The 27,311-nt window shown below is 44.2% G+C and overlaps 1 protein-coding gene across 1 annotated transcript in view; it reads left to right on the forward strand.

Annotated features, from left to right (window-relative positions):
• Positions 1-977: 977 nt before the first annotated feature.
• Pkd2 (polycystin 2, transient receptor potential cation channel) overlaps positions 978-27,311 on the forward strand; it is a 41,908-nt gene continuing 15,574 nt past the window's right edge. Inside the window, exons 1-7 of the mRNA XM_021162290.2 lie at positions 978-1,637; positions 8,568-8,681; positions 15,418-15,551; positions 17,097-17,347; positions 18,436-18,660; positions 21,300-21,528; positions 25,045-25,212. Coding sequence (XP_021017949.1) covers positions 1,049-1,637; positions 8,568-8,681; positions 15,418-15,551; positions 17,097-17,347; positions 18,436-18,660; positions 21,300-21,528; positions 25,045-25,212 — 1,710 coding nt within the window. The 5' untranslated portion in view covers positions 978-1,048. The remainder of the gene's footprint in view (positions 1,638-8,567; positions 8,682-15,417; positions 15,552-17,096; positions 17,348-18,435; positions 18,661-21,299; positions 21,529-25,044; positions 25,213-27,311) is intronic.

Genomic DNA, 27,311 nt, shown 5'->3' on the forward strand with positions numbered 1-27,311 from the left:
AGGCTAAACAGAGAGGCCAGTTTAGTACTAGAATGGCAGAAGAGATATAGAAGTGACAGAAATCGTTTGCTCTGGTGTGGAATGACAATGTTTGCAGTTAGAGTAAAAAGCATTAGAGAACCCCTTGAGGACAGAAGTGACAAGAAGACCCCCGCGGGATTTGGCGAGGAGGTGGATGAGGACATCCTATGAGAAGGGTCAGAAGTGAGGGCAGAGATGCACAGATCTTGGCCAGGAATTTAACTTTTAAAAGAGATGGGGAAACCATGGAAAATCGAATTTGTAGTAGGCTTTGCCTGACCCAACTGCAGTCTTAAGTTGGCTGTGCCAGCTGGGGCGTAGTGAGGATGGAGATCTAGACCTAACGCCTGAGGCAGGATTCTGTTATTCAAGGGCTGGCCAGGAGCGGAAATGAGGTAATGGTGGAGGCATCAGAAAGTCCCAAAATCCAACCCTTGGATGCCTCTAGATGTCTGGAGAGTGGAGACAGGATATCATCCAGTAAACACAGAATCAAGGAGCTGAGGGTCACCAAATGCAAGCCTTGGTGGGGCCGCCTTGGTGATTTCATTCTGGTTTTTAAATGAAGGGTGGATTTCTTTCCCTTCCCTGAGAATTCAGTTCAAGCTGGATTTCACTAGTTCTTTCTATCCCACCAAAGGGTCTCCATCTTTACCCTCCTCCTTGCACCTTTGCAAACCCAGGGGGAGTATGGACAGAGTCTAAGCACTATCTTAAGGTCATGCAGGCATGGACACACCCAGGAGCCCCTTTCCCGATGAGCTGGCTGACCAAGCATTCCCTCCTTTCGCAAGCTACCCCGTAGGAATGTGGGCACCGTTGGGGACCCTGGCTCTACTTGGATCCCTGGCCGCTGGGGCCTTTTCGACGCGCCTAAGTCCAGTCCAGGCGAGGCCAGGGCCCGGGAGGCGGGCCGAGGGGGCGGGCGGAGGCGGGGAGCAGCAGGCCGACCCCGGGAAGAAAAGAACATGGCTCCTGCGGCAGAGGGCGGCGGCGCTCCCGGGCGCGCTGGGCGCCAGTGAGCGCCATGGTTAACTCCAGACGCGTGCAGCCGCAGCCGCCCGGGGACGCGGGGCGCTCGCCCGCGCCGCGAGCGTCCGGACCCGGGCGCCTGGTGGCGGGTGGCGCCGGCCTAGCCGTCCCCGGCGGCCTCGGGGAGCAGCGGGGCCTGGAGATCGAGATGGAGCGCATCCGGCAGGCGGCCGCTCGGGATCCCCCGGCCGGAGCCTCGGCCTCGCCGTCTCCTCCGCTTTCGTCCTGCTCCAGGCAAGCGTGGAGCCGCGACAACCCGGGCTTTGAGGCAGAAGAGGATGACGACGACGAGGAGGTGGAAGGAGAAGAAGGAGGGATGGTGGTAGAGATGGATGTGGAGTGGCGCCCGGGCAGTCGGAGGTCGGCCTCCTCCTCCGCCGTGAGCTCGGTGGGCGCCCGCGGCCGAGGGCTCGGGAGCTACCGCGGCGCGGCTCACCTGAGCGGGAGGCGGCGCCGGCTAGAGGACCAGGGCGCGCAGTGTCCCAGCCCCGTGGGCGGCGGGGACCCGCTGCATCGCCACCTCCCGCTGGAAGGCCAGCCGCCCCGAGTGGCCTGGGCAGAGAGGCTGGTGCGAGGGCTGCGAGGTAAGATCCGGACTCTTGGCGTCCCGTGCACGCTTGACAACTACCTGGGCGCGGGCTCGAACCCCTGTCCTACAAGGGTGGCTGTCTGCTGCGGCTCCACCTCGCATCCTCTGCGTTCCCGCCTCCTTCCAGAGCGCCTTCCCTAACTCCTCTAATTCGGCCCGATTTCCGGTACCCATCACCGAATTTTACTGAGTCCTTGTTGGTGCAAATTCGTTGGACGCCTCCCTCCCTCCCTCCCTTCCTCTCTCCTTTAGATGCTAGCACATTTTGGAAAACAAAAGCAAGCCGTTAATACCTGGGCTTGTGGAGGATGAAAAGTGAATATTCTAGTACAACTGATAATAGTTGGAACTTTATGCTTGCTAAATGTCACAAATGAGGAACAAGTTTATTCCAGAGCCCAAGCTTTTCCTTTGGTGGCGATGTGCCATGTCCCTTCAGCCATTCTAGTAGGGACCTACAATGTTATCCAAGTTTTGAGACAAATGCCTTTAAACAGGTCATTGTCTGAAGGTTTGGTTGAGAGAGGGGTTGTTGACAGAAATGTGTAGAAACACATTTTTGATCATTTCCAATTCTAGACATTTCTTAAACAGTTGCAAACAAAATTATTAAACCTCGCCCGTTCCCCATGTGTGTGTGTGTGTGTGTGTGTGTGTGTGTGTGTGTGTGTGTGTGTGTGTTTAAAGACTGGAAGCAAGGTCCTTTGCCATTCCAACAAGATGATTGCTTTTCCAGATGGTTAATGTGTCGGCGTTCCGAGCACGCAACTCTCCACACCGCAAGAAAGGACACGGATTTTCCAATAGCTAGTTAATCTCGTGTTCTCAAAGGTTTGCAGCCGGAGGAATCCAAGTAGAAGAGTTTCACTAACTCTCCCCCACCTAGTTATCTTAACCTCTAACTTTAAGAGTTCCAGCCCAGGATTTGTTGCTATTTTCCCCTGCAACAGAGACTATCCAGGCAGTGTGGGTTAGGCAGGTCAGGCCTCCATCCAAATCCTGGTCCTACTACTGTTTGACCTTGAGGTTATTATTTAACGGCTCTGATCTTTTAATTTTTAGTTTTTTGTTTTAGTTTTGTTTTGTTTAGAAAAGAAATAACTAGTACATAGCCCTCGATGTGTTGAACGAATTAAATGAGAGACATCTAAAACGGGCAGCAAATCTTTGCTGTGCTATGCTTTGAGAGTATCACAAATGATGAAAGAATATTTTGACGCTGCTTTTACACGTGCAGACTAGTTAATGTGACTCAGGACATTGTGGAAAACCAAAACATCCTTTTGAGGTGACTGTAATCAATAGACTAGGAAAGCACTAAGTTTTTTTTTTTTTTGATGTCTAGAGCAGCATAAAACAGATTGTTATTTTAAACTACGTAGGAGGTGCTTTTAAAAGTATTCACTGAAGTGACTGAAGTGACATACAGGTTTCTTATAAGCTAATAGATATGGAAAGTTACATGATCAGCTGGAACATTTGGTTATATAGTTAACTTTGAACTCAATACTGGGAGACAATGAGATAAAATGTATACTTTTATATTGGGAACTATATGTATGTATATGTGTGTGTTTATTTCTTTTAAAGAAGAATTGTGTAAACTCACAATAAGACAGACTTTACCAGTGGGTGCTCTGTAGAGGTTCTGGGAGAGTAGGGTGCAGGAGAGGCATGGAAGCTATAATTCCCTTCTCAAGGTCTTGACCTCTGCATCTCTGCATATATAACCTAAGTAATATCTAATAAACTCTTGTGTGTAATAATAATAATATGATGGCATACATGTCACAGATGTATTTCACAAGGAAGCAGACTTGGGGAGTTATTAATTATAAAAAAAATTTAACCATTTAATTTCTGTTACAAAAATGTAGTTGGCATTCTTGTGGCTTATTAAATAAGTATTAAATGTTTAGCACACGCTATGAAGATAGTATACTGCTAGGAGCTCTAAAGCAAAATAAGCTACGGTGGCGTATCACTATTTTACAAAGGACAGAGGCCAGAAATGTAAAATCACTAATAATAAATGACATATGAATTTTTTTTCCTGGCTTGTGGGATAGATCCTGTGATCAAGGATCTATCACCAAGGATCAGAACAGAAAGTGACTTTTGCGATATCCACAGGTAGCGGGGACTGTCACTCATTCAGGCTCTTGGAACCTCAGCTTCTCAATTATAAAATGAAAGCATTGGATTAGTCTCTGATGCCCTTTTCGCCCCCCCGCCCCCCAGCAGGCAGACAGCAAAGGATGTTCCCCGTTCTATAAACTTTCCCTTTCAGCAGTGAGTAGTCAGGGTTGAGGAACTGCTTCTGGGATACACAGTATCTAACTGGGGAATTAAAATGTATCTCTACTTATTAAGAAGCAGTTGAAGGCTTCTCCACTGCAGCAGAGCATTCTAAAAGACCTGGACTCAGCAACTTGGTGTCTAGGATACTTTTCAGAGGTAAATATGGAGGCAGGCAGGTATGGTGTGTAGCCACCAGTGAATTGGTACTGAAAGCCTGGGCCAGAGGAATCAAAGGGCTACTGAATGATTTGATGACAGTGCCCCAGACATCATCTTGGAAGTTACACTCACCACTTGGACTCCTGCTGCATTGGCAAATTGTTAATACACATAACAAATATGATATAAATACACATAACAAACGATACAATGTATCCATAGGTCCACAGTTAGCAATCTCTGTCACATACTGCTAGGGCTCAAATGAATAAGAGGCCTACTCTTTATTTTTCCCCAAATGATCAGAGCTTGGCACTGCATGTACGGTTTGATAAGTGGCCATCATTATTTTCTCTCATATATAACTTGCATTTCTCCTGCTTTTCCTTTTGATGTCTACAGAGGAGTGTATTCAGTTATTACAAAGGTTATCGAGGATGATAAAAGTCTGAACTTGGCCATTCCAAACAGTACCACACCAGAGTGCTACTCCCGACCCTCCATTCTTACTTGCAGCTCATAAGCATCCGTGTGCAGGGACTGATTAATTGGGCCTATTTTGAATCTTTGGACCCATTCTTACTCCATCACCAGTATAGTGTTATCCTAAATGTGAGGTTTTTCAAGAGGGAATAGAGAAACTTTTGCCCCTTAAGGGGTATGTAGAAGTATCTGAATGTATGAATGTGTTTTTATAATCCCAGGAGGGAGTAGGGTTACACCTGCCAAATACCAGCTAGAAGGGAAGAATTGTACTAATTTCCTAAAGTGCCTGGGGCAGCCTCGTCCTCCATTACAGCAGGTCATCCCAGCCAGTGTGTCAGCAATATAGAGTTTGAGAAACCTTGCCCTAATCTCTTAGGTGACAAGGAATTGCTCACTGTGCTCAGCACTCTGGAAGCCTTTTTATGGTCATAGTTTGTTTTATTCTTAGGGTGCCCACTATATTAGAAGCTATCCTCTCTCTCTCTCTCTCTCTCTCTCTCTCTCTCTCTCTCTCTCTCTCTCTCTCTCTCTTTCCTTCTTTCTTTCTTTCTCTGGCCTTTTCTCACCTCACATTTGGCTACTGGAACTTTCATTTGGGCTAGAGAGATAGCAAGGTCCTAAGTTTGGTCCTCACAACCCATATTTAAAGAGCTGACTGTGTGGTGACCTGTGCTTGCAGCCCCAACACCAGGGAGGCCAAGACAGAGCTCAATGTCTACCTCACTTGGCAAGTTCCAGGCCAGTGAGAGGGACTCTGAAAACCAAGGTGTACAGTAACTGTGGAAGCTCCCGAGGTTGTTGTTCTCTTGCTTCTGTGTGTGTCTGTGCAGAATGTCCCTGTAGCTTTCTTTAATCCACGCTTCCTTCCCTAACCTCTTTCTTTTTCTTTTGGCACTTCCCTGCCTTTGCTCTCTAGACCATGTGAGTTGTGATAAATTTGCTCTAGTAACACAACTCATACAGCCAATAAACCTGTTTGGCATCACCTCTATGACAAGTCCTGGGAATGGCCAGATGGGTAATACAATGTCCCGCATTTCAGGCTGCTCACCTTCTAACAGGTGAAATAGCTGTACAAAAGTAATTACAGTGAGGGTCTTAGGTGTGGGAGGAACTCAGGGAAGAGGTAAGCTATCTTTTCCTGAGGAGGTCAGTGAGCTCCGTTTCAAAGAGGGAGGGGATTCTGGCAAAGAGCAAGGAGTGGTGACAGGCTAAGCAGACTCTGAGTGCTGCATTGGGGAGCTGGCACACTTTCCTGCAGGTATTTGGAGTATAGAGACTCCAGACTAGGCTGGTACAATTGCATGCCAGACTGAGGAATGTAGAGGATTCAGAGAGTTGGGGTCAGGAGGGAGCTGACAGAGAAAGGGTGACCACAATTGCAACTCAGCATATAGGCTGTGATGCTGTGGGCCCAGATCAAAGACAGAAATCATTAGTGTTACAGAACCAGGCTTGGTGTGGTGGTATCTGACTGTATTCCCAGCACTCAGGAGGCAGAGGCAGGAGAATCATTCAAAGTTCAAGGTCAGACTGAGCTACACAGTAAGATCCTGTCTCAAAACATGAAACACAATAATTACAGAATCAACTCCATGGGAAGAAGGATAAGCGCGGGGCCAGCTTTGAGACAGACATCAAACTGTTTGCTCAAATAGGAAGAACTTTCTAGAGAAAGAAAAAGAAAAGCCTTCACCTGGGGCATGTGAATCAGAGCACATGCAATGGTGCACCTTAAATCACTCCTGCCTGTCAACTCATGAACACTGAAAGTAGTCTACAACAGGATCATGATGCAGAGGGGCCAGTCCCTGTCTCCTAAGATAGACCTCTACATACACCCAGTGGGGGAGGATTAAAGATTGTGAATATTTAATTTTTAGGAGGTAGGTAGGGTAATTTAGAAAAAGTAAATCATAAGAGTTTATAGAACTACGAAGAAGAGGGTGTTTCTCATTTCCTCTTAGGGACTTGAATTAAATTGCCATAATTTATTACAAATTTGGCTTGGAAAAAAAATCTGACATCGTTTTTGTCTGTTTCTATTTAAAGGTCTGAGAATACCTTTTGTATGAAATTATGTCTATTCCTTAGTGCACTGCTGTCTGTAAACCACTGGAAAGAATAAAATCACTGACCACGGAGCAGGAAAGATGCTAAAGAGATTAGCAGTCTCCACATGTACACTGTAGGCTGGCCTCCAGAAGAGCATTATCCTATTTTCCCAAAGATAATGTGGGCTTGTTCCTGAGGCTGCTACTGAGCCTGATCCGCGGCTGCTGCTCCTCCGTTATCCCACGTCGTAATTTTCCATGTCATCTAAATTTATTAAAATTCCTTAGTATGACAGTTCCAATGAGTAAACATCCCGAATGCTGCATTTCTGCCACGTGAGTAATTCCCTGACAAGTACCACACCTTGGCAGTGGCCAGCTGACCGAAAACTGTGTTCAGCTTTCAGAGTGGTGAAACCCGTGATGTGTAACACCTTGGTGTCCTTGAATTTAGATGCTGACTTAAAAAAACAAAACAAAACAAAACACCAAGGAAAATGTGATATCTAAATTTAATAGAGTGGAGCTCTTATATTGTTATAAGGCCCCAAAAGCATATCAACATTACCGAAGAGCTCATTTCCTCGATGGGAAAGACCTTATGCTGTTCCATTTCTCTCCCTGTGGCTTGTTCATGGCTCAAGTGTGGTCTGCATTAGGTTAGCAAAGGGGGTAAATGAACGCCAGAGGTAACATGTGGGAGCCAGATTCCTGTCTGTTAATAGCGAACCTACTCGAACTGGAAGGACTGAGAGGCGGGTGTTTTGCGGAAGATATTAAGGTCCTCCCAGGGAGCCAGCAATGTGACTTTACCACACCGCTCCCTACCCCGGGTTTGGACAGCCGCCATGTTGCCTGCTGGCCGAGTCTCTCCAGCAAGCTCTCTGAGGGTTACATCATCTATACTTCACCAGCCCAACACGTTCCATCTGCTAAAACAGAAAGCATGGCGGCTGATCCCGGTTTTCCCCCAAAATAAAAACAGAGAAGCTGCAGGAGCTGTTCCTGTTAATTTTAAAACGTATTAATTGCTTTGAAAAGCCTATTGAGCTTAAGCAGGCTAAGCGTAGTCAGTTGCCATGGTGTTTCTTCTACGACAGAGACGAGCCAGAGCAGAGCAGCCTTTGCCGCTGTGTTAGAAGCTCAATAGATGTTTCCACATTGGAAGGATGCAACAACTCGGGGTGTGCACCGTGGCTACCTCAGAGGTGGTTGCCCAGGAGTCACACCACCTACTTAGCTAGGCTTAGTGGGAGGTGCCAGGTGTGTCCTTTACCAAGCAAGAATTATGTGAGGCGCACAATTGCTAAATCTTTTCAATTGCCTTCCTTTCCCACCCTCCCAAGTGTTTAAAGATATTTGCTAGTGGTCCTGGGAGTTAGGAAAATGATGGCGCACAACGTATAGTAAATAAAAGATGCTCCTGCTAAGTCACGCCTGAGTCACACACAGTTTGCGTACATACATATTCTTATGTGCCCATATTACACTCGAGAACGAAGATATTTGCTAGTGGTCCTGGGAGTTAGGAAAATGATGGCGCACAACGTATAGTAAATAAAAGATGCTCCTGCTAAGTCACGCCTGAGTCACACACAGTTTGCGTACATACATATTCTTATGTGCCCATATTACACTCGAGAACGCGTTTACTGTCAAAATCACTTTCCTTTTGCCACTTGTGAGATTTCTTTTCTTTTTACTCTTTTCTTTTCTTCTTTTTTTTTTTTTCAGAGACAGGGTTTCTCTGTATAGCCCTGGCTGTCCTGGAACTCACTTTGTAGACCAGGCTGGCCTTGAACTCAGAAATCCACCTGCCTCTGCCTCCCAAGTGCTGGGATTAAAGGCGTGTGCCACCAAGCCCGGCTCACTTGTGAAATTTCTTAGGAGAGATGACCTTGTTTTGTTTTTCCGTTATGTTCAAGGTCTCTGGGGAACAAGACTCATGGAAGAGAGCAACGCCAACCGAGAGAAGTACCTGAAAAGTGTGTTACGGGAGCTGGTCACTTACCTCTTTTTCCTCATAGTCTTGTGCATCTGTGAGTACATGCTCTGCCCCTCTAGTGGCAATGTCAGTCACGGGTGAAGAGAAGGTTGTGAGCACCAGGAGGGACCAGGCAGCAGTTTTCCTCTCAGTGTGGGGACAGTCTCGGCTCACTGGTTCATTATTGGCTGTGATCTACCCTACCGAGCAGCCTGCCATACACACAGATCCCAGCCAAGGGGTTTGGAGGCTAGATCTTGTAACAGCAAATATTCCGCTTCCATCCGTGTGTAACCACTCACACTGCTTGTGTCAGCTTCTGTCTTGCAAAGGCCCCTTTTGGATGCTGACAGTTAATATCATTCAGTGTGTGATTTGGAAGAAACTAGGCTTTAAGGGAAAGCTGTCTGATCTGAGTTTTCTTCCATCTCGCTTACTTTGGTGTGTTAGTGCATTCTCTGCTGAGTGAGGGGACGGAAGCCGTAGCACAGAACCAGTCTCTGGAAGCTTTTGCAAGTCCAGAAAAGTCACAGGCAAATCATCTATCCTGAGCCAAAGCATGCTGAAGCAAGGGTTTTAAAAATATTTTTTTAGTGTGTGTGCGTGTGTGTGTGTGTGTGTGTGTGTGTGTGTGTGTGTGTGTGTGTGTGCATGTGCGTGCTCGTGCATATGAGCAACCATGCCCCTGTGGAGGGCAGCTTTGTAAAGTCATTTCTCTTTCTGCATTTACACGGGTTCCAATTTGAACTCAAGTGGTCAGGCTTGCTTGGTAAAGGCCTTCTTCCTGGCCCTGAAGCACAGATTTTTTGTTGTGTCTTCTCTGAGGCCTCTTATAGAGACATGGAAGCCAGTTTGGTCACCTCCACGGCCAGGCTCTTCCTAACCTCTCCTAAGGTTACACTGAGAGAGGCTTAACAATTGATCCCTATATAGAAAGAGTCCATCCTTTTTGAGAGAATCAGAACTTAATCAGTAGTTTAATAATGTTTTTCAGCCAGGCGTGGTGGCGCACACCTTTAATCCCAGCACTCGGGAGGCAGAGGCAGACAGATTTTTGAGTTCGAGGCCAGCCTGGTCTACAAAGTGAGTTCCAGGTCAGCCAGGGCTACACAGAGAAACCCTGTCTTGATAAACAAAAAAAAAAAAAAAAATTTTTTTTTCAGTGGGAGAGTAGAGAGCTGCCTTGGCAGTTAAGAGTCCTGGCTGCTCTTCCAGAGGATCTGGGTTTGATTCTCACACCCACAGAGTCACTCACAACCAAGTGCAACTCTAGTTCCAGGGATCCAACACCCTTTCCTGGTCTCAGTGTGCACCCGACACACACATGAGGCACAGGTGTACGTGCAGGCAAATGTGTACACATACATTTAAAAAAAACAAAAACAAAAACTGCTGTTATTTCTGTAACTGGTCATCTTGGATTTATAAGGGCTGAAAGCTTTTTTGCAGAAATTTAAATTTTTTATTGAATTATTAAAAATAAAATAAATGTTGAATGCAAAAAGCTAAGAAACCATTTAAATTTCTTAATGTGTAGTTGTTAGGAGTTAAGATCTCAGAGGCCACATACCCTTTGTATATTGTTATTATTCATGTGTGCACACATGGGTGAAGGTGTGTGCACCTGTGTATGTAGGTCTGGGCATGTGTGTGTAGGAGCTTGTGCACCTATGTGTGCAGGTGTGTGCACTTATGTGTAGGTTTGTACACATGAGTGTATAGGCACTTGTGCACCTGTATGTGTGGGTGTGTCAATGTGTGTATAAGTGCAAGTGCACCTATGTGTAGGTATGCGTGTGCACAAGTATGGAGCTGTGTGTGCACATGAGTGTGTAGGTGCATATCTTCCTCAGTTACATCCCACTTAGTTTTTAAGACAGGACCTCTAACTGAATATACAGCTTGCCAGCTACCTTGGCTGGCCAGCAAGCCCCTCAGATATGAACTCAAGTCCCTTTCAGCCCTCTGTTTACATCCTTTGAGACTTTGCCTGTTAACTAGAAATTTAAATACAAAATGAAGGATTTTTTTTGTAAGCTAAAATATTATGTGAAAAAAGTCATTGTTTTGGTTTTTTTCTTACCAATTTTCTGTCACTTGTATAGGGCCTTCCCTTGTGTGTATCTTCATCTGTTTTCCTTATTTATATGCCCTATAATAAGCAGGTAGATTAATAAAAAAAGTAAAAATGAAAATATTCTCAAGTGTAATTCACATGAGAGAAGTCCCAAATGAGATTCACATTATTACTTTCTGTTTTAAGAACCTATCATTTATTTATGATGCTTGGGAAATGTGCCAAATTATTAAATACTTAATTAAATACCTACTATGAAGATAGTAGCCTTACTGCAGCTATAAGACATAATAATCTCAGGTAACAAAGCATAACATTCAAACAAGCGATCTAGAAATTTAAAATAAGTAACCACAAACAAGCTTAAAAATGGCATTTATTTGTTTTTCTTTTTCCTTTGAAAAAAGAAAGCTTTATTCAGGAAACAACTTTTATGAGACATAACTTAGGATCCATCTGCATGGGCATCTGTTTCATGTGTGTCTTAGGGTTTTACTGCTGTGAGCAGATACCATGATCAAGGCAACTTCTTTTTTAATTAGGTATTTTCTTCATTTACATTTCCAATGCTATCCCAAAAGTCCCCCATGCCCTCCCCCACCCAGTCCCCTACCCATCCACTCCCACTTCTTGGCCCTGGCGTTCCCCTGTACTGAGGCATATAAAGTTTGCAAGACCAAGGGGTCACTCTTCCCAATGATGGCCGACTAGGCCATCTTCTGCTACATATGCAGCTAGAGACACCAGCTCCTGGGGTACTGGGTAGTTCATATTGTTCCCCCTATAGGGTTCCAGACCCCTTTAGCTCCTTGGTTACTTTCTCTAGCTCCTCCATTGGGGGCCCTGTGTTCCATCCAATATCTGACTGTGAGCATCCACTTCTGTGTTTGCCAGGCACCAGATAGCCTCACAAGAGACAGCTATATCAGGGTCCTTTCAGCAAAATCTTGCTGGTTTATGCAATGCTGTCAGCATTTGGAGGCTGATTATGGGATGGATCCCAGGGTATGGCAGTCTCTAGATGGTCCATCCTTTCGTCTCAGCTCCAAACTTTGTCTCTGTAACTCCTTCCATGGGTGTTTTGTTCCCAATTCTAAGAAGGGGCAAAGGGTCCACACTTTGGTCTTCATTCTTCTTGAGTTTCATGTGTTTTGCAAATTGTATCTTGTAACTTGGGTATTCTAAGTTTCTGGGCTAATCTCTACTTATCAGTGAGTACATATCATGTGAGTTCTTTTGTGACTGAGTTACCTCACTCAGGATGATACCCTCCAGGTTCATCCATTTGCCTAGGAATTTCATAAATTCATTCTTTTTAATAGCTGAGTAGTACTCCATTGTGTAAATGTACCACATTTTCTGTATCCATTCCTTTGTTGAGGGATATCTGGGTTCTTTCCAGCTTCTGGCTATTATAAATAAGGCTGCTATGAACATAGTGGAGCATGTGTCCTTCTTACCAGTTGGAACATCTTCTGGATATATTCAAGGAAACTCTTATAAGAACAACATTTAATTGGGGCTGGCTTACAGGTTCAAAGGTTCAGTCCATTGTCATCAAGGTGGGAGCATGGCAGCATCCAGGCAGGCATGGTGCAGGAGGAGCTGAGAGTTCTACATCTTCATCTGAAGGCTGCTAGCAATACTGGCTTCCAGGCAGCTGGGATGACAGTCTTAAAATGGCATTAAAGCCCATGCCCACAGTGGCACACCTACTCCAACAAAGCCATACTTCCTAATAGTGCCACTCCCCGGTACAAGCATATACAGAGCATCACAATTTGTTTTCTAACATACAGAGTTCTAACAGTTAATCCAGCTTGAGCACATTTCTGTCATCTCAGGATTTGTTTCTCTTTCTGGCTGCAGCTGGCCTTTGTCCTTGATCCCCTCCCTTCCCTTTGGTTCTCAGCTCTTCCATCGCTGCATTCTGCTGTCTTGGCGCTTTGCTGTGCCTTTTGACTAATACCTGCCTCTCTCCCCAGCCCTTGGCAGCCCACCATTCTACTACTGTGAGCTCAGCATATTACATTCCTTCCCTATGCGATATGCCATTTTAAAAGACATGCTTTCTAACACAGAAACGCTAAGGTGTACTATGCATATTGCATTGAAGTTCAGGCAGCAAGAGGTGAGATATTTCAGGCTTTCTTGTTCTGAGCTGTTGGAGCACGGAACACTGAGGTTGGCTTTGTTCCTAGCACAGGAGTGGCGCTTAAATATCAAACCACACTGGTTTTAACATTAACATGTCCATTAGCATATGTCAGCATTTTCAAACACCACATATGCAAACATGCTTCTAATGCAAAGGAAGCCCAGAGTTTGACAGATTATCCAGACTAAGCATCAGAATTGCCAAGAGAATTTAACAAAAAAAAAAAAAAAAAAAAAAGTTGATAGTTTTTCCAGATCATCTGAGTCAGAGCTTCTTCCATCTGAAGAAAAACAAGTTTTCAGGTGGACTTTATGGGAATGAGGCCAAAGAACTAAACTGGCTACCAAGAGCTTCTGAAACCTAACTGAACACTTGCATTTTCTTGTTTTAGAAAGTCTGTAGGTTTTTTTTTTTCTTTCTTATCTTTCACTATAACCATGAGACTTTTTTTTCTATCAATAGGTACAATTTTTTGTTTGTCTTTGTTTTTCATTTTTTTGTTTGTTTTTTTTCAAGACAGGGTTTCTCTGTATAGCCCTGGCTGTCCTGGAGCTCACTTTGTAGACCAGGCTGGCCTTGAACTCAGAAATCCACCTGCCTCTGCCTCCTAAGTGCTGGGATTAAAGGCGTGCGCCACCACGCCCGGCTAATAGGTATAATTTTTACATTGAGTTAGGTTATATTTTTTTGAGGAAACACTGAGAGGACCTTGGCTGCAGACATGGCGGTCCCTGAACAAGTCAGAGGGAGCACACCAGTGAGCTGCGTCCCCTATAGTCTCGGCTTCACTTCATGTCTTCAAGCTCCTGCCCTAGGTTCCCTCTGTGATGGAGTGAAAACTGAAACATGAAATACGTCCTTTCCCCAGGTTGCTTTGTCGTCATGGAAACACGGCAATAGAAAGCGACTGAAAGGAGTGTAACTCTTATGTTTCCACTCCAGTTCACACTGCGCAAATATCTTCCTTCACACACATCTCTCGACATTGGTTCCAGAGAAAGCTTGCAGCATTGTTGAGCTCATTTTCAAAGGTCAAGCTCAGGAGGGTCACTAGCTGTTCAAGATCCCCGGGCACCTGCACCCTCTGTTGTGAGCCCAGAGGCAGCTGGTCCGAGTGGAGCTAGCTGAGCTGCTCGCCCAGGCTGTCTGAGGTTGAGCTGCCGCTGACATATCCTCACACCGTTGCTGCTGTGGGCATATGTAGAAATGTCACTCCCAAATAACGGGCTCAGTTTTATCCTGACACAGTTCAGAAACAGCTCATGGTGGCCCATCATTGTCAGCACTAGAAGTATCATTTTCTGGTGTCCAGTAGGGGGCGCAGCACAGTAGCATTTCAGTCACCGTAAGTGAAGCCGAGAAAGCTAATACTGATCTTGAGAATTTTAACAAAAGCCAGGTCTGAAGAACAATAAGAAGACAAGGAGGGACCCTGGTGTCTATGCCGTGCTTAAGAGTCTCTACTTTTAACCTATCAACAAATAATTTCCAAGAGCAACCACCTTATAGGTAAAACACGAGAAAATGTTCTATATTAACCAGTAACCCCCAAGTACGATTCTAGTTTCGCAGTAATTGAAAATAACCAACCGAGTCATTTATTCGACTAGAAGGATTCTTCCATCCTCACTGTGTGTCACCTCTGTCCCCTGTATTGACGGGATTCCCAGGCATCGATGCTCAGGGCATTACAACTGCAGCCTTCCCTCTGTGGGGGTGGGGGTGGGGTGGGGGAGGTGTCCAGGCAGAACACTGGCTGAGGACCTGCAAGTTCCTCGTTTGGAGGGAAAGGTCACTTCTTTACACTCATGTCCTGGAATTATTTAGTGTACTCTCTCTGCATGGCTGCACAAATTGTGAATTTATGTAAAATGTCTTGCTTAACGTGATTGCTTAAGATGAACGCTCAAACACATGTTGGGTCACCGCTGCCCATGTTCCTTCTTTAACAATCTTAGTTTGATGTTGCTTGAAAACAGAAGAGTAAGAGAGACAAACTGACCAATGGTTTGAGCAGACCTAGCTTAAGACACAGTGTAATTACGGAATCAAGAAATCATCATCTGTGCTCATCACTGCAGACACAAGATGAAAAAGAAACAAATGCCTTCTCTTGAAGCTTCGTGTTTCAAGCAAATTCTATTCTGTGCAGCGTATTACATCAGAATTCCAGCAGAACATAGTATCTGCTAAATGCTGAAAGCTCTAATTCTCAAAGCTTATCATTACATATGACGTGTACACAGAAGCAGCCATGCCGTGGTGTAGATATGGAGGTCAAAGGGCAACCTTTGGGAATCAGTTTTCTCTTCTCTTCTCTACATGGGTTTCAGGAATCAGACTCAGGTTGCCAGGAGTAATAAGTGATATATACCTTTTCCATTGAGCCACCTTGCTACACATTTCTTACATAAACAGAGGTGGGATCACCTACAATATTGGTGGGAGAAGGGAGGGAGAGCCTACCAGGAAGGGTCCCTCCGTGGAGGCTGTGAGCTATGTAGCTATGTGAGCTCGTCCCCTCTTGATGCTCACTCGATACTTTGTGTCTTCCAGTGACCTACGGCATGATGAGCTCCAATGTGTACTACTACACTCGGACACTGTCACAGCTATTCATAGACACCCCAGTGTCGAAAACAGAGAAAACCAACTTTAAAACTCTTTCTTCCATGGAAGACTTCTGGAAGGTATTCACCCATGACTAGAAGTACACCCTTGTCTCTGTGAATTATTGATTTGGTATCGTAAATTCAACCCATAAGTATCTTCAGGAGATGTGAGTTATATGAAGTTATTTAGAGTTCTGTTCCCTTCAGTATTCATGGAGAACGCTGAAAGTGCTTTTCGCAGACTGAACGTTTTACACCTTTTATTTAATTCCTATAATGATCTTCTCTAGTGCATACTGATGCCGTGGACCCCTCTTTGTAAACAATGCAAGTGAGATTCGGGGTGTGTGTGGTCACATGGCTAGAAAAGACCTGGAGAAGAGAGAGAGAGAGAGAGAGAGAGAGAGAGAGAGAGAGATGGTAGCTGCTTCTTGGTAGCTTACTGTTCTCTCAATCTGAGAATTTCCTTATGATCCAAGTCCCAAGTAGAAGTTTGGGTGTCATACACTGCTCTATTTTTTTGTGATTTGTGTCTTTGTTGGCAGTGGCATACCCTTCCCCCCTTCCCAGCTCCACGAACTACCTAATAAGACATGGACACATTATTTCAAAGGTCTGCTACTGTAAAATTCAGCCCAGCCTCTTCTCCAATTCTAAGCTCTGACTTGCAGACTGTGGGCAGTGAATAGCATTGAGGCCGCGATAAGCCAGTGCTACAATGGTAGGTCATTTTCAGTTACTTTTAATAAAGCACCGTAAATCCTCTAGAGTAGCTAACTATCACACACAGACTCATCTGACCCCATGATGTGGTGGTGCTCAGAAGGCTGGAGAGGAAATGTAAGAGGAAGTTATTGTTTCTCCCAGAGAAATAATCTACAGCATTCTCACTAAAACCCCGAAGGCAGAGCCCTTGATTCTAGACAGGAAACGCTGAGCCACTGCAGCTTTTGATATGTGATGCTTGTCACTAGAACCCACAGTGGTTCAATCCTGACCTTCCCTTAGCTCTGTATGGCAGGTCCCTGGAGAGGTGGTTACGTCTGTTCTCCCTAGAGGAAGAGCCTTTTGTACAAACATGAAGCATGTCACATGTACCATTCCATGTTAGTAAATGCAGAGAGTGGGGCGGGGCCGGTGGGCTGACTCTACATGTAGCAAAATAATCCAGGTAGAAAAAAGATCCAGTACAAAAGGCAATTAATTGGCAGTCTTAGCTTTCCACTCTAGAGTTCTGGTTATGTGAGATGCTTGTTTCTAAGGGAAAGTGAGGTTAATGGGTGTGTGTGTGTGTGTGTGTATATATATATATATATATATATATATATATATATATATTTATTTATAAAACACACCCATCTCAGTTGATAGTCCCAGCACAGAAATCAGATTATATTGATACTGTGTCAGGTGCTAACCACACAAAGGATGAATTTTCCAAATGTGGAAACCAGCTTAAGGAACCCTACACAAGGCAAATAACTCAGCAAATAACAGTAAGATACAAACCCAACATTGTCTTTCTAACAACATAGCCTCCCTCAGTACTTCTGCTTGCTCTTATGATCCAGGTAGAAGCCAGCCAGCCTGAGTTTGGAAACTATCCAAAATCTTTCCTTGCAGTTCACCGAAGGCTCCTTCCTGGATGGGCTGTACTGGAAGGCACAGACCAGCAACCACACGCAAGCTGACAACCGAAGCTTTATCTTCTATGAGAACCTGCTGCTAGGAGTGCCGCGTCTACGCCAACTCCGAGTCAGAAACGGATCCTGCTCCATCCCTCAGGACCTGCGAGATGAAATTAAAGAGTGCTATGATGTCTACTCCGTCAGCAGTGAGGACAGAGCTCCATTTGGACCTCGGAATGGAACTGCGTGCGTATCTGTGACGTATGCCCAGTGCATGCATTTCACTTTTCATTCATCCGTTCTCAGACAACTGAATGGTAGGCTGTGTGACATATGCCCGGTGCGTATCTGTGACGTATGTGTGTGTATCTGTGATGAATGTGTGGGTGAGTATGTGTGACGTTTGCCCAGTGCCTGGAGTTCACTTTTCATTTATTCATTCTCAGACAACTTTACCAAAAAGATGCCTCCAGCAGACTTGGGTCAAGTTGATGTTTGTTCCTTGTTTTCTCTAAAGTATTTACCTTTTTGTTTCTGTTGCCTGTTTCAAAATGACTGAGTTGTTCACCATACAGCCCAAGAAAAAGCCTCTAGAAGTTTTATTATTTAGTATTATTTTTATAGGACAAATAAGATTCTTACAATATTCTTTCTTACAAATATTTTTTGTTTGGGGTGTAATTGTTTAAATTTCAGATTTAGGGGTGCTGAAGAGATGGTTCAGTTGGTTAAGAGCACTCGCTGTTCTCACAGAGGATACTGGCTTGGGTCCCAAAACCCTATCACGTGACTCACAACCACCTATAACTCCAGTGCCAGGGGATGATCGGATGCCCTCTTTGGCCCCTGTGGTACCCATATGCATGTGGCACACGTGAACTCTGACACACATGCACACCTTATTCATAAATACATCTCATTTCCCCTTCCCAAACACTTCTAAGTCAGGTGTCATCTCCTATCATAGGAAACAAGGGGAGACTGTGAGTAACTGAGTGGATAATCCCTCTTGGCTTACCGTTTTCATTGCAGCTTTTGTGGAATGTAGACATTGCATCAGTCACCAGACAGGGCTCGGTGGGGTGGGGTAGGTGGTAGCATAGGCTCTAGCGTGGGTTCCAGACTCAAGCTCAACCACACTGGGCACAAATCAAACTTACTAAGCCTCAGGGCCCTTGTTCTCAAACTGTGACCAATGACTGTGAGGATTCACTAAGAAAATCAGCTTGACGAACTATTCCAAGCACACTATCTTATCCTGGCAGGCACCACTCATCTTCCTGGTCCTGGCCAGCCTTTCATGACTTTTACCTGTTGTTTTTATTTTTAATTAGGTGGATCTACACAAGTGAGAAGGAGCTGAATGGGAGCAGTCACTGGGGAATCATTGCGTCGTACAGTGGAGCAGGTTACTACCTGGATCTGTCCAGAACCAGGGAGGAGACAGCCGCCCAGCTTGCTGGCCTCAGGAGGAACTTCTGGCTGGACCGGGGCACGAGGGCAGCTTTCATAGACTTCTCAGTGTATAACGCAAACATTAACCTGTTCTGTGTGGTCAGGTGTGTATTACGGGCTCTCCGCCCTCCTATCTCTGGGTGGTTATCTGCACATCTATTTCTGGAGGTGGGCTAGGAAAACTAGCCCATGCAGGTGACTGAAGGAGGGACCAAGAATCAAGGCTGAGACCAGGGAAGGGTGGGAACTGCAGGCCTGGGGAGGAAGAGATTTGGAGGAGGGATGTAAGAGCCTGTCACCTTAGGACTTGGAAAGAACCTTAGCTCTGGTCATGCTTGGCCGGTTCCTAGACCCTGTCAGGTGAAGGGAATGCAGGACATTTTCATCCTCGGTTTTCTTATTGTTAACCATTGTCTTGTTGACGAATGGTAGTCCTCTGTCACCAAGTTCTCTGGCTACCAAACCTTGGCTCTCTCACCCTGAGTGTCTCCGCTTCTGTGGGTAGGACTCGGAAAAGTTGCACCAGGTTTGCCCCATAGACTGTGATGTCGCTGCCAGGGCCAGTGTTGGAAACTGCGGGCAAAGATTCTGCTGTCGTGTCTCATGCATTCAGCACTGTGCTCTTGGACATATGGGCATCGTGACTCTTTCCGTCTGTTTGGTTATGTCGGAAATCTAAACAAAAGCACTTGAAAAACCTGCATTCAACAATGAAAAGCAAAAGAAATAAACCGTGTATGTTATAAACAGTTAGTACTGTTTAAAAGACGTGAGCAAGGTAAGAGTTAGTCAGTGTTCACCCTAGATACCACAACAGCCACACGCAAGACCACTCACACCGGGACTCTGCACATACATTCCCTCAGGCAGTAAGGACACATTAGTGTTTTGTGATAATTTTCATATTAAAACCAAGTGGGTCTCATTAGAAACTAGTGAGAGTTTATTGTAATTGCCACTAAGCTTTCCATAGTGATCCCAACGGCGATTAGAAGAGGATTCCAATGGGCAGGTGTCTTAGTCAGGGTCCATATTCCTGCACAAACATCATGGCCAAGAAGCAAGTTGGGGAGGAAAGGATTTATTCTACTTACACTTCCACTCTGCTGTTCATCACCAAAGGATGTCAGGACAGGAACGCACCCAGGGTAGGAACTTGGAGGCAGGAGCTGATACAGAGGCCACAGAGCGATGCTACATACTGGATTGCTTCCCCTGACTTGCTCAGCTTGCTTTCTTATAGAACCCAGGACCACCAACCCAGGGATGGCATCACCCACAATAGGCCCTCCCCCACTTGATCACTAATTGAGAAAATGCCTTACAGCTGGATCTCATGGAGGCATTTCCTCAAGGGAGGCTCCTTTCTCTGAGATAACTCTGACACACAAAACCAGCCAGTACTGCAGGCAACTCTGACAGTCTAGAAAATGTTTAATTGCGGGATGTCTCCAGTGTTTTGTTTGTTTGCTTGCTTTTCTATATTCTCCCTAGAATTCAAAGATGGCACTGTCAGGGCAATTGCTTCACTTCTTTCTAAGCTCCCAGTTGTGGTTAACAAGTGGAGAGCCTCAGTGGGTCAGAGATGCTCTGACACACAGGGGCCACTTGCTTATCGTGTTTCACGAAGGCTGAAAATGGGTCCAGTGCTTTTAGTATCGTTCTGGCTGCCACTGGTGCTTGCCACCAGATAGCAAATTGGTGAAGAGGATTCCCATCTTCCAGAGTCCTGGCTTTGATTCAGTCATTGCTGGATCCCGTATGTGTCTTAGAAGCTTGGGTTCTGGGTTTGACCACCATCCCACAATGAAGAACATCACGATACCACACACACAACTGACGGCTTTTGAAACTACAGGGTTATCGAGTCTCACTTTAGTTATATGGAAGGTTGTTTTCATTATTGAAACACTGGACTTTCTCAGTGTGACACCTGCACAGTGGAATTTGGCAAGAAAAGTCCCCAGTTAGGTTAGGAATGCAGTAAAAACCAGTGCTAAATGTGTGAATATAAATCACAGACAGTCCTGTTCCAGACAGTAGGTGAGTATGGTGTGTCTGAGAGACACACCCTTGGGAAGAGGAGGAACTAGCAAACTGAAGAACTAATTAGATGTCACTTGGTCATTGAATGAATGAGCTGATCTGGGGGCAGGGTTAGCTACTAAATGCATGCCCTGCTTTCATCTAGACCCTATGTGCTTCAGTGTGGCTTACTGTATCTCTAGTTTCTTCCCGTGTCTAGCAGAATGGCTTACATTTAATGGAGGGTCTACAAAGACTAGTTTGTTGATGAGCTATTTGTTAAATACACATACAGACATACAAACACACACATACATCCACACAGAGACAGAGACACACACAACACAGATACACAGACACAAATATAGACAGGCACACCAACACACATACACACGAACACACACAGACAGACACACACAGGCATACACAGCACATACACACAAACACACACACACACACACACACTTAGTTTAGCAGTTTGAAGACCAGGAGAGTCAAAGGAAGGGACGGTGGGTGGGAGGCGTCCTGCAGGATCGGAGGCCTAAAAGTCTGCCTCCTAAGCACACGTTCCTGTGAACACAGAACAAGGGTCAGGATTCCCCAGCTTGTGGTAACCCGAGACACTGGTTCTCACCTCATAGTGCAGGGACCGACCTGACACACTTCCTTTCTTGAGTCTGTCTTGCATGTTAACCTAATTGTTGTCTTTGCATTGTAGGTTATTGGCGGAGTTCCCAGCAACGGGTGGCGTAGTACCCTCTTGGCAGTTTCAGCCTGTAAAACTGATCCGCTATGTCACAGCCTTTGATTTCTTCTTGGCAGCCTGTGAGATCATCTTTTGTTTCTTTATCATTTACTATGTGGTGGAAGAGATATTGGAAATTCGGATTCACAGACTGAGCTATTTCAGGAGTTTCTGGAATTGTCTGGATGTTGTGATTGTCGTGGTAGGTTGGAGAAAAACGCCAACTTCCCTGCTTTCTCCCTCATTTCCTTTCTGTATTCTAAGAGCTTGCTAATTAGTAGTCTTCGATTTCAGTGTTGGAGATCTTGATAGTTCCAGTAGCAAACCTAACATTTTCTTTTATATTAACTTTTGTGTTATACTTTTCCCCCTCATTTTGTATGAACCTACTTGTTTATATTTCTGATATTTTTATTGAGCTCTGACTTAGTCACACAAATAAGTAATTTAATTTACTTTAAGTACTTTATTTTTGTTATTTGCTTACTTTATTCTCATCTTTGTTTTTGTAACAAGATAGTAGTTAAGTAACAAAAATACCAAAATTTCTATGTTTAGTATGGCATATAAGATTTGTAGGATGAGGGGCTGGTGAGATGGCTCAGCAGGTAAGAGCACCTGACTGCTCTTCCGAAGGTCCTGAGTTCAAATCCCAGCAACCACATAGTGGCTCACAACCATCCCTAATGAGATCTGACTCCCTCTTCTGGTGTGTCTGAAGACAGCTACTGGTGTGTCTGAAGACAGCTACAGTGTACTTACATATAATAAATAAATAAATAAATAAATCTTTTTTAAAAAAAAACAAACAAAGATTTGTAGGATGAAATGTGAAAGTTTCTTTTTTGTAATAATACTTTTCTGCCAGTGAAAATTATTTTATATTTTAAGTGTCAAATTGTGACAGGAATAAACAGCCTAAAATTTTTTGTATAATACAGGAAACCTCCTATAGTTTGGAACTCCTATATCACACAGTCCAAAGGGAACAAAATTTAAACCATATCCATAAGTCACATCCATTGCTTCTTTTCAGAGTCCTTAGTGTAAAAATTAATTTTATAAGCTTTTCCTTCTTCAGTAGCTCTTCTGTCCTCTTGCATCTTTAGGTTCCTGACACTGTGCCTGATTGTCGTGTGTTTAAGCATTCTTTCACATAGCTGGTGCCCCACGCCTTGCATGTCCGTGTGTCCCGCTGTCTCCAAATTCCGGGAGGTTCTCTGGACTCCTGAGAGAACTGCACTCACCAATGAGCTCTGTCTCCTCTCAGCTTCTTCCTGCTAGTATTCTTTTCCTTGTTCCAAATTCAAAAGTTACTTGGCATTTGTGAAGCATATATCAAATCTTTATCAAGTGTTACAGAACATGTTATTCAAGTGTAAGAGAACAAGTACTTAAGACGTGGGGAGGAACCATGAGAACATAGACCACAAGGCAGCACTGGTACTAGCAGCAGTGATAACAATGGTAGTAAAATGGCTTAAACAGTAGAGCCCAGGGTGTGTGTCACACCTCTCCAAGTGCTTCTCACAGAAGAGCGCGCGTTAAATCCTCATGCTGACTCTCATTGGCTCTGCCCCCGCCTGAGGCATGCATGCACATTTGCACTTCAGAAACGGCTCCCACTTGACCTAAAAGTCTCCTCAGAATGTGTTCAGTGTGCACCGGATGCTGGTGCCTCCCACCCTTCCTGTGTTCTTGTAACATCACACACTTCATACAAGTCAAGGTAACTGCTTGAACCACTCAGTACTAAAGTGTTATTAATACCAAGCAATGTTACAAAGACAATTAGTACTGAGGCAAACAAGAGAGACAACTGTGGAAGGTACAAAGCTACTTTTTGATATATATATATAGATAGATAGATAGATAGATAGATAGATAGATAGATGTATGCTAAATGGCAATTAATTACAGATGTAATTAATGTCCATGTTACCAAAACTAGTCAGCACTAAACATTTTAAATCTTGAATGCTGATCAGTGAATAAGTTAACTGTGTATCCTAATTTATTGAATGTATTCATCATTTGTGGTGCATGTGTAGGTATAATGGGTATAGCTATAAAAACAATGACCTGCATAGAATTAAAATGATACAAATTAGTAGAATTCTAGTTTTTAACATTTGAGTATATTTCTACTTACTACATAAAACTGTAAACATGTTACTACATGTTACACAAATACTTTTAAAGTCTATCTAGAAAAGTGTATATAGTATTATAATGCATGTTTATGTTTATATTTCATATCAGACACATTTGCTTATTGTCCATTCAAATATTAATATGCTTTCTAACCACTCAGACACACACAGATACACACACAAATACATACACACATAGAGACACATACACACACACACACACACAGAGTTAGATTTTCTCCTCATACACTGGTGAACTTTGTCCACTTTGAAGATCCTGGACTAGTGGTTGCTGGTATAGAGTTGAGGGTGGTCTTTTGATCCCATAGCCACAAGGGTTTGCCAGCCTCCCTTTGAAGACTTACTTTCTGCAGCTGATAACTTGAGATTAACCTTAGTGCTGCCATGACTCAGTCAATATCATCCCATGTCTCCTTTGAAGCATTTGCTGCCTAAAGAGAAGAAAGGCCATCCCCGCTGCACCTGCTCCCCTATGTCAGCAAACCTCTGAAAGAGTACAAAGAGGGCTTTTGTTTTATCCAGCTGAAATTTAAGTTCACCTAGAGCCCAGCATCTCAAAAATCCCTTTGCAGTTGTTCCGTGTGTTTTCCTGTCTTTTACTCTAGCAAATACACTGAAGACTCCTTCTTGTATCAGCAGCTAGCCATTTGTCCCAGCCAGTTAAATTTTAGAACGACTGAAAGAAATACTTTAAAAGTCTAAATTTAAATAATGTTTATGGCTTAGCTTCCCTGGTGAAAATAAGTCATTTATTCAACAAATCTACCCTATCAGGCGCCTGGCTGTGCTCAAGGCCTTAGAGACACGGGGACACACAGGACAGCCCAACCGTCTGCCCTCCTAAAGGTTGTGTTCTGGTTTGGGGATGAAGGTCTTTTATAGATAGAAATGAGAATTACAAAGAAAAATTCGGAGTGATTTAACAACACACACGTCCTCAAAAACTCTCCTCTCCTTCTCATTCCCTATTTTGGAAGAAGACAAGGAAAGTCAGCGTGATACTGATTTTTGTTGGTGGTGTTTGGGGTTTTTTGTTTGTTTTTGTACTTAAAACATCTTGACTAAATAATAAATTATCTGGGATTTGGATAAACGATTATCGTTGGATTTGCTGACTGACTCACCCCTTTTCAACCGAGTCTCATACAAGATAATTTAGAGCCTCCAAGAGAGAAAGGAGAATTTGAGCTACAGCAGGAGGGTGTTCAGGAAGCATACCTGCATGAAAAACAAGAGGGTCTGGCTCTTCAGCTGTGATTGGCAGCTGGGCAGAAGGCCTTCCATTCTGAATGTGAGCTTGGCTTTGTGTAATCTCCTCTGTGTAGTCTGTGTATACAGCTGCACACGTGTACTCGGTTGATTTCTGTTCCTAAGGAAATGTTGGCTGCCTGTCGTTTGCACATTTAGAGCTGATGGCTGATGGCTGCTGCTGTTGGCTCAGTAATATGGTCAGTCCTCTAATCAGTAGATTAAAAATAGGCATTTTAAGGTAGATTGTCTATTTCTAAAGTGATGTAATAAGTATAACTCTTTTTGTCTTCCAGTTATCGGTAGTAGCCATGGTGATTAACATTTACCGAATGTCAAATGCAGAGGGGCTGCTACAGTTTCTCGAAGATCAAAATTCTTTCCCCAACTTTGAGCATGTGGCATACTGGCAAATACAGTTCAACAATATAGCTGCTGTCATGGTATTTTTGGTCTGGATTAAGGTAATTTATGTCACATTCTTCATATATAGATGCATATATGATGATGATGGTGATGATGATTCACACAGATCATTGGAAAACATAGATTTGCCTTTTTTGGCTGATTGAAATGGCTAGATGAGGTTGCTGCATAGTTTGCAGTCATGTAGATGGCAGCTTCTGTGAACCTCCCTGTTACTATGGATGGAACAACTTGCCTTCCAAATTCTTGTCAGATCTGATCCTGTGCATTTTGTTTAAAACATAGTAAAGTGTCATGTCCCATGGATCTGGGGCCCCAGGCTACTCTAGAGGTCAGCATTTAACAAGATGTGGGTTAGGGAAAGGAACTCAGAAAAACATTGGGCTGCAAAAGAGGAGAGAGGGGGAGAGTGGGAGAGCAGGGGGGAGGAGAGAAAAGCAGGAAGCACTTAATAAAAGGACCGCTTCTTCCTGGGAGGGCAGAGGAAGCCCCGCCCCACCATGGCAGCATCAGAAGCTCATCTGAGTGGATTCTTTCCCACTCATTCCCTGCATAGACCCCGGAGCATTTCAGGACGGTGATCCCAAATTCTGGAACTACAGAAAAGCTCAGTCTTTGTGATGCAGCTGGCAACTCAGGTTCAGTGGTTGTGCTGTGCAAACATAGCCAGCTCCTGGTTCCGTGTACAGTGTACATTTAAATGAGGTTTAACATAACTAAAACTTCACTTCCTCCACCCCAACAGTCATGTTCTATCTCTGTGTTGCTAATGGCGACCATATTAGGACCATCACAGCAAGCTCTCAAAAGCAGCTTTCAGAGAAGGCTCTTACCCAGCGGCTTATGTGTGGCCCCCGAAAGCATGGACCCACATTATGCTCTTTACATTCTCAGTCATTTATTGCTTGTTCAAGAGAGTCCATCACCAACACCAAACTTTATCATAAAATAAGTAGGAGTTGGAGTTAGTGGAGTCGCTCAGTGGCAGAGGCCTTGTCTGGTTGGTATCTGTGAGGCAATGGGTTCTGCCCCAGATCTAAAGAATGAATGAGTAAATTAAATATAGGAGTTCCAGGCTGGAGAGATGGTTCACCAGTTAAGAGCACTGACTGCTCTTCCAGAGGTCCTGAGTTCAATTTCCAGCAACCACATGGTGGCTCACAATCATCTGTAATGGAATCTGATGCCCTCTTCTCGTGTATCTGAAGACAGTGACAGGGTACTCATATACATAAATTAATAAATCCTAAAAAATAGGGGTTTCATTAGTAAGTAATACTGATCATAACAATATAGAAATTAAACAGTTTGTAAAAGACCACTAAGTAAGAGTCTAGAGAGTTCTCTCTTAATGTGTAGCATAAGTATTGTTGTTTATTTATTGCTTTGCCTCCCAAAACATGACCTTTAGCTTCTTCCAGGCAGGAGCTATGCCTGATCCTCCCGTGTGCTCTGCACACAGCCTTCTACCTTAGTCTGCATACATTATACTGGCACCTAAGCTGTCAGCTAGAGTCTTAGCTGCTGGACTTAGATCCTTGTCCACCTGCTCAGTGGGCTTCACAGGCAGGCTCAGCTGGCTCCCAGTCTGGCTGGTGTCTGGAGGCAAAAATACCAGGATTAAAGTCACTGAAGATTCAAGGCAGTTTCCTGTAGTGACCCCTTCATCAGTACATGATGAAGATGCACAGAAACTATTTTCTGACTTTATTTTTTGCTAGTGTTCTTCCCCAATCCCATTTTAGTTTGGTCCTCTTGGGGGACATTATTACTTATTTATCAGTCACATTTAAACATGTTTTTACCATATTGTAACTGTGATACAAGATGTGAGCAAAATGGAGGCAGAAGCTTTGCTTAGCTCACTATTGAGGAGGGTCCCTAGTGTTAGGTTAGAACTCAACAAATACTTTACATATTGCACTCCCAGCGCTGGGGACAGTAACTACCTAGCGTGATCTACGTACTCAACAAATACTTTTGGAATGACAAGGTAGATATTCCTAGACTTGAAAGAGGCACGAAGTATAAGTAAATCATTTCTCTCTTACTCTTCTTTACTGTGATGAGTTACACAGATCCACTTTCACTGGTTCACATGCACATTTCAGAAGCACGAAGCACCCGGCACAGTATA

Source organism: Mus caroli, chromosome 5, assembly GCF_900094665.2.
Source record: "Mus caroli chromosome 5, CAROLI_EIJ_v1.1, whole genome shotgun sequence".
NCBI classification, from domain to species: domain Eukaryota; kingdom Metazoa; phylum Chordata; class Mammalia; order Rodentia; family Muridae; genus Mus; species Mus caroli.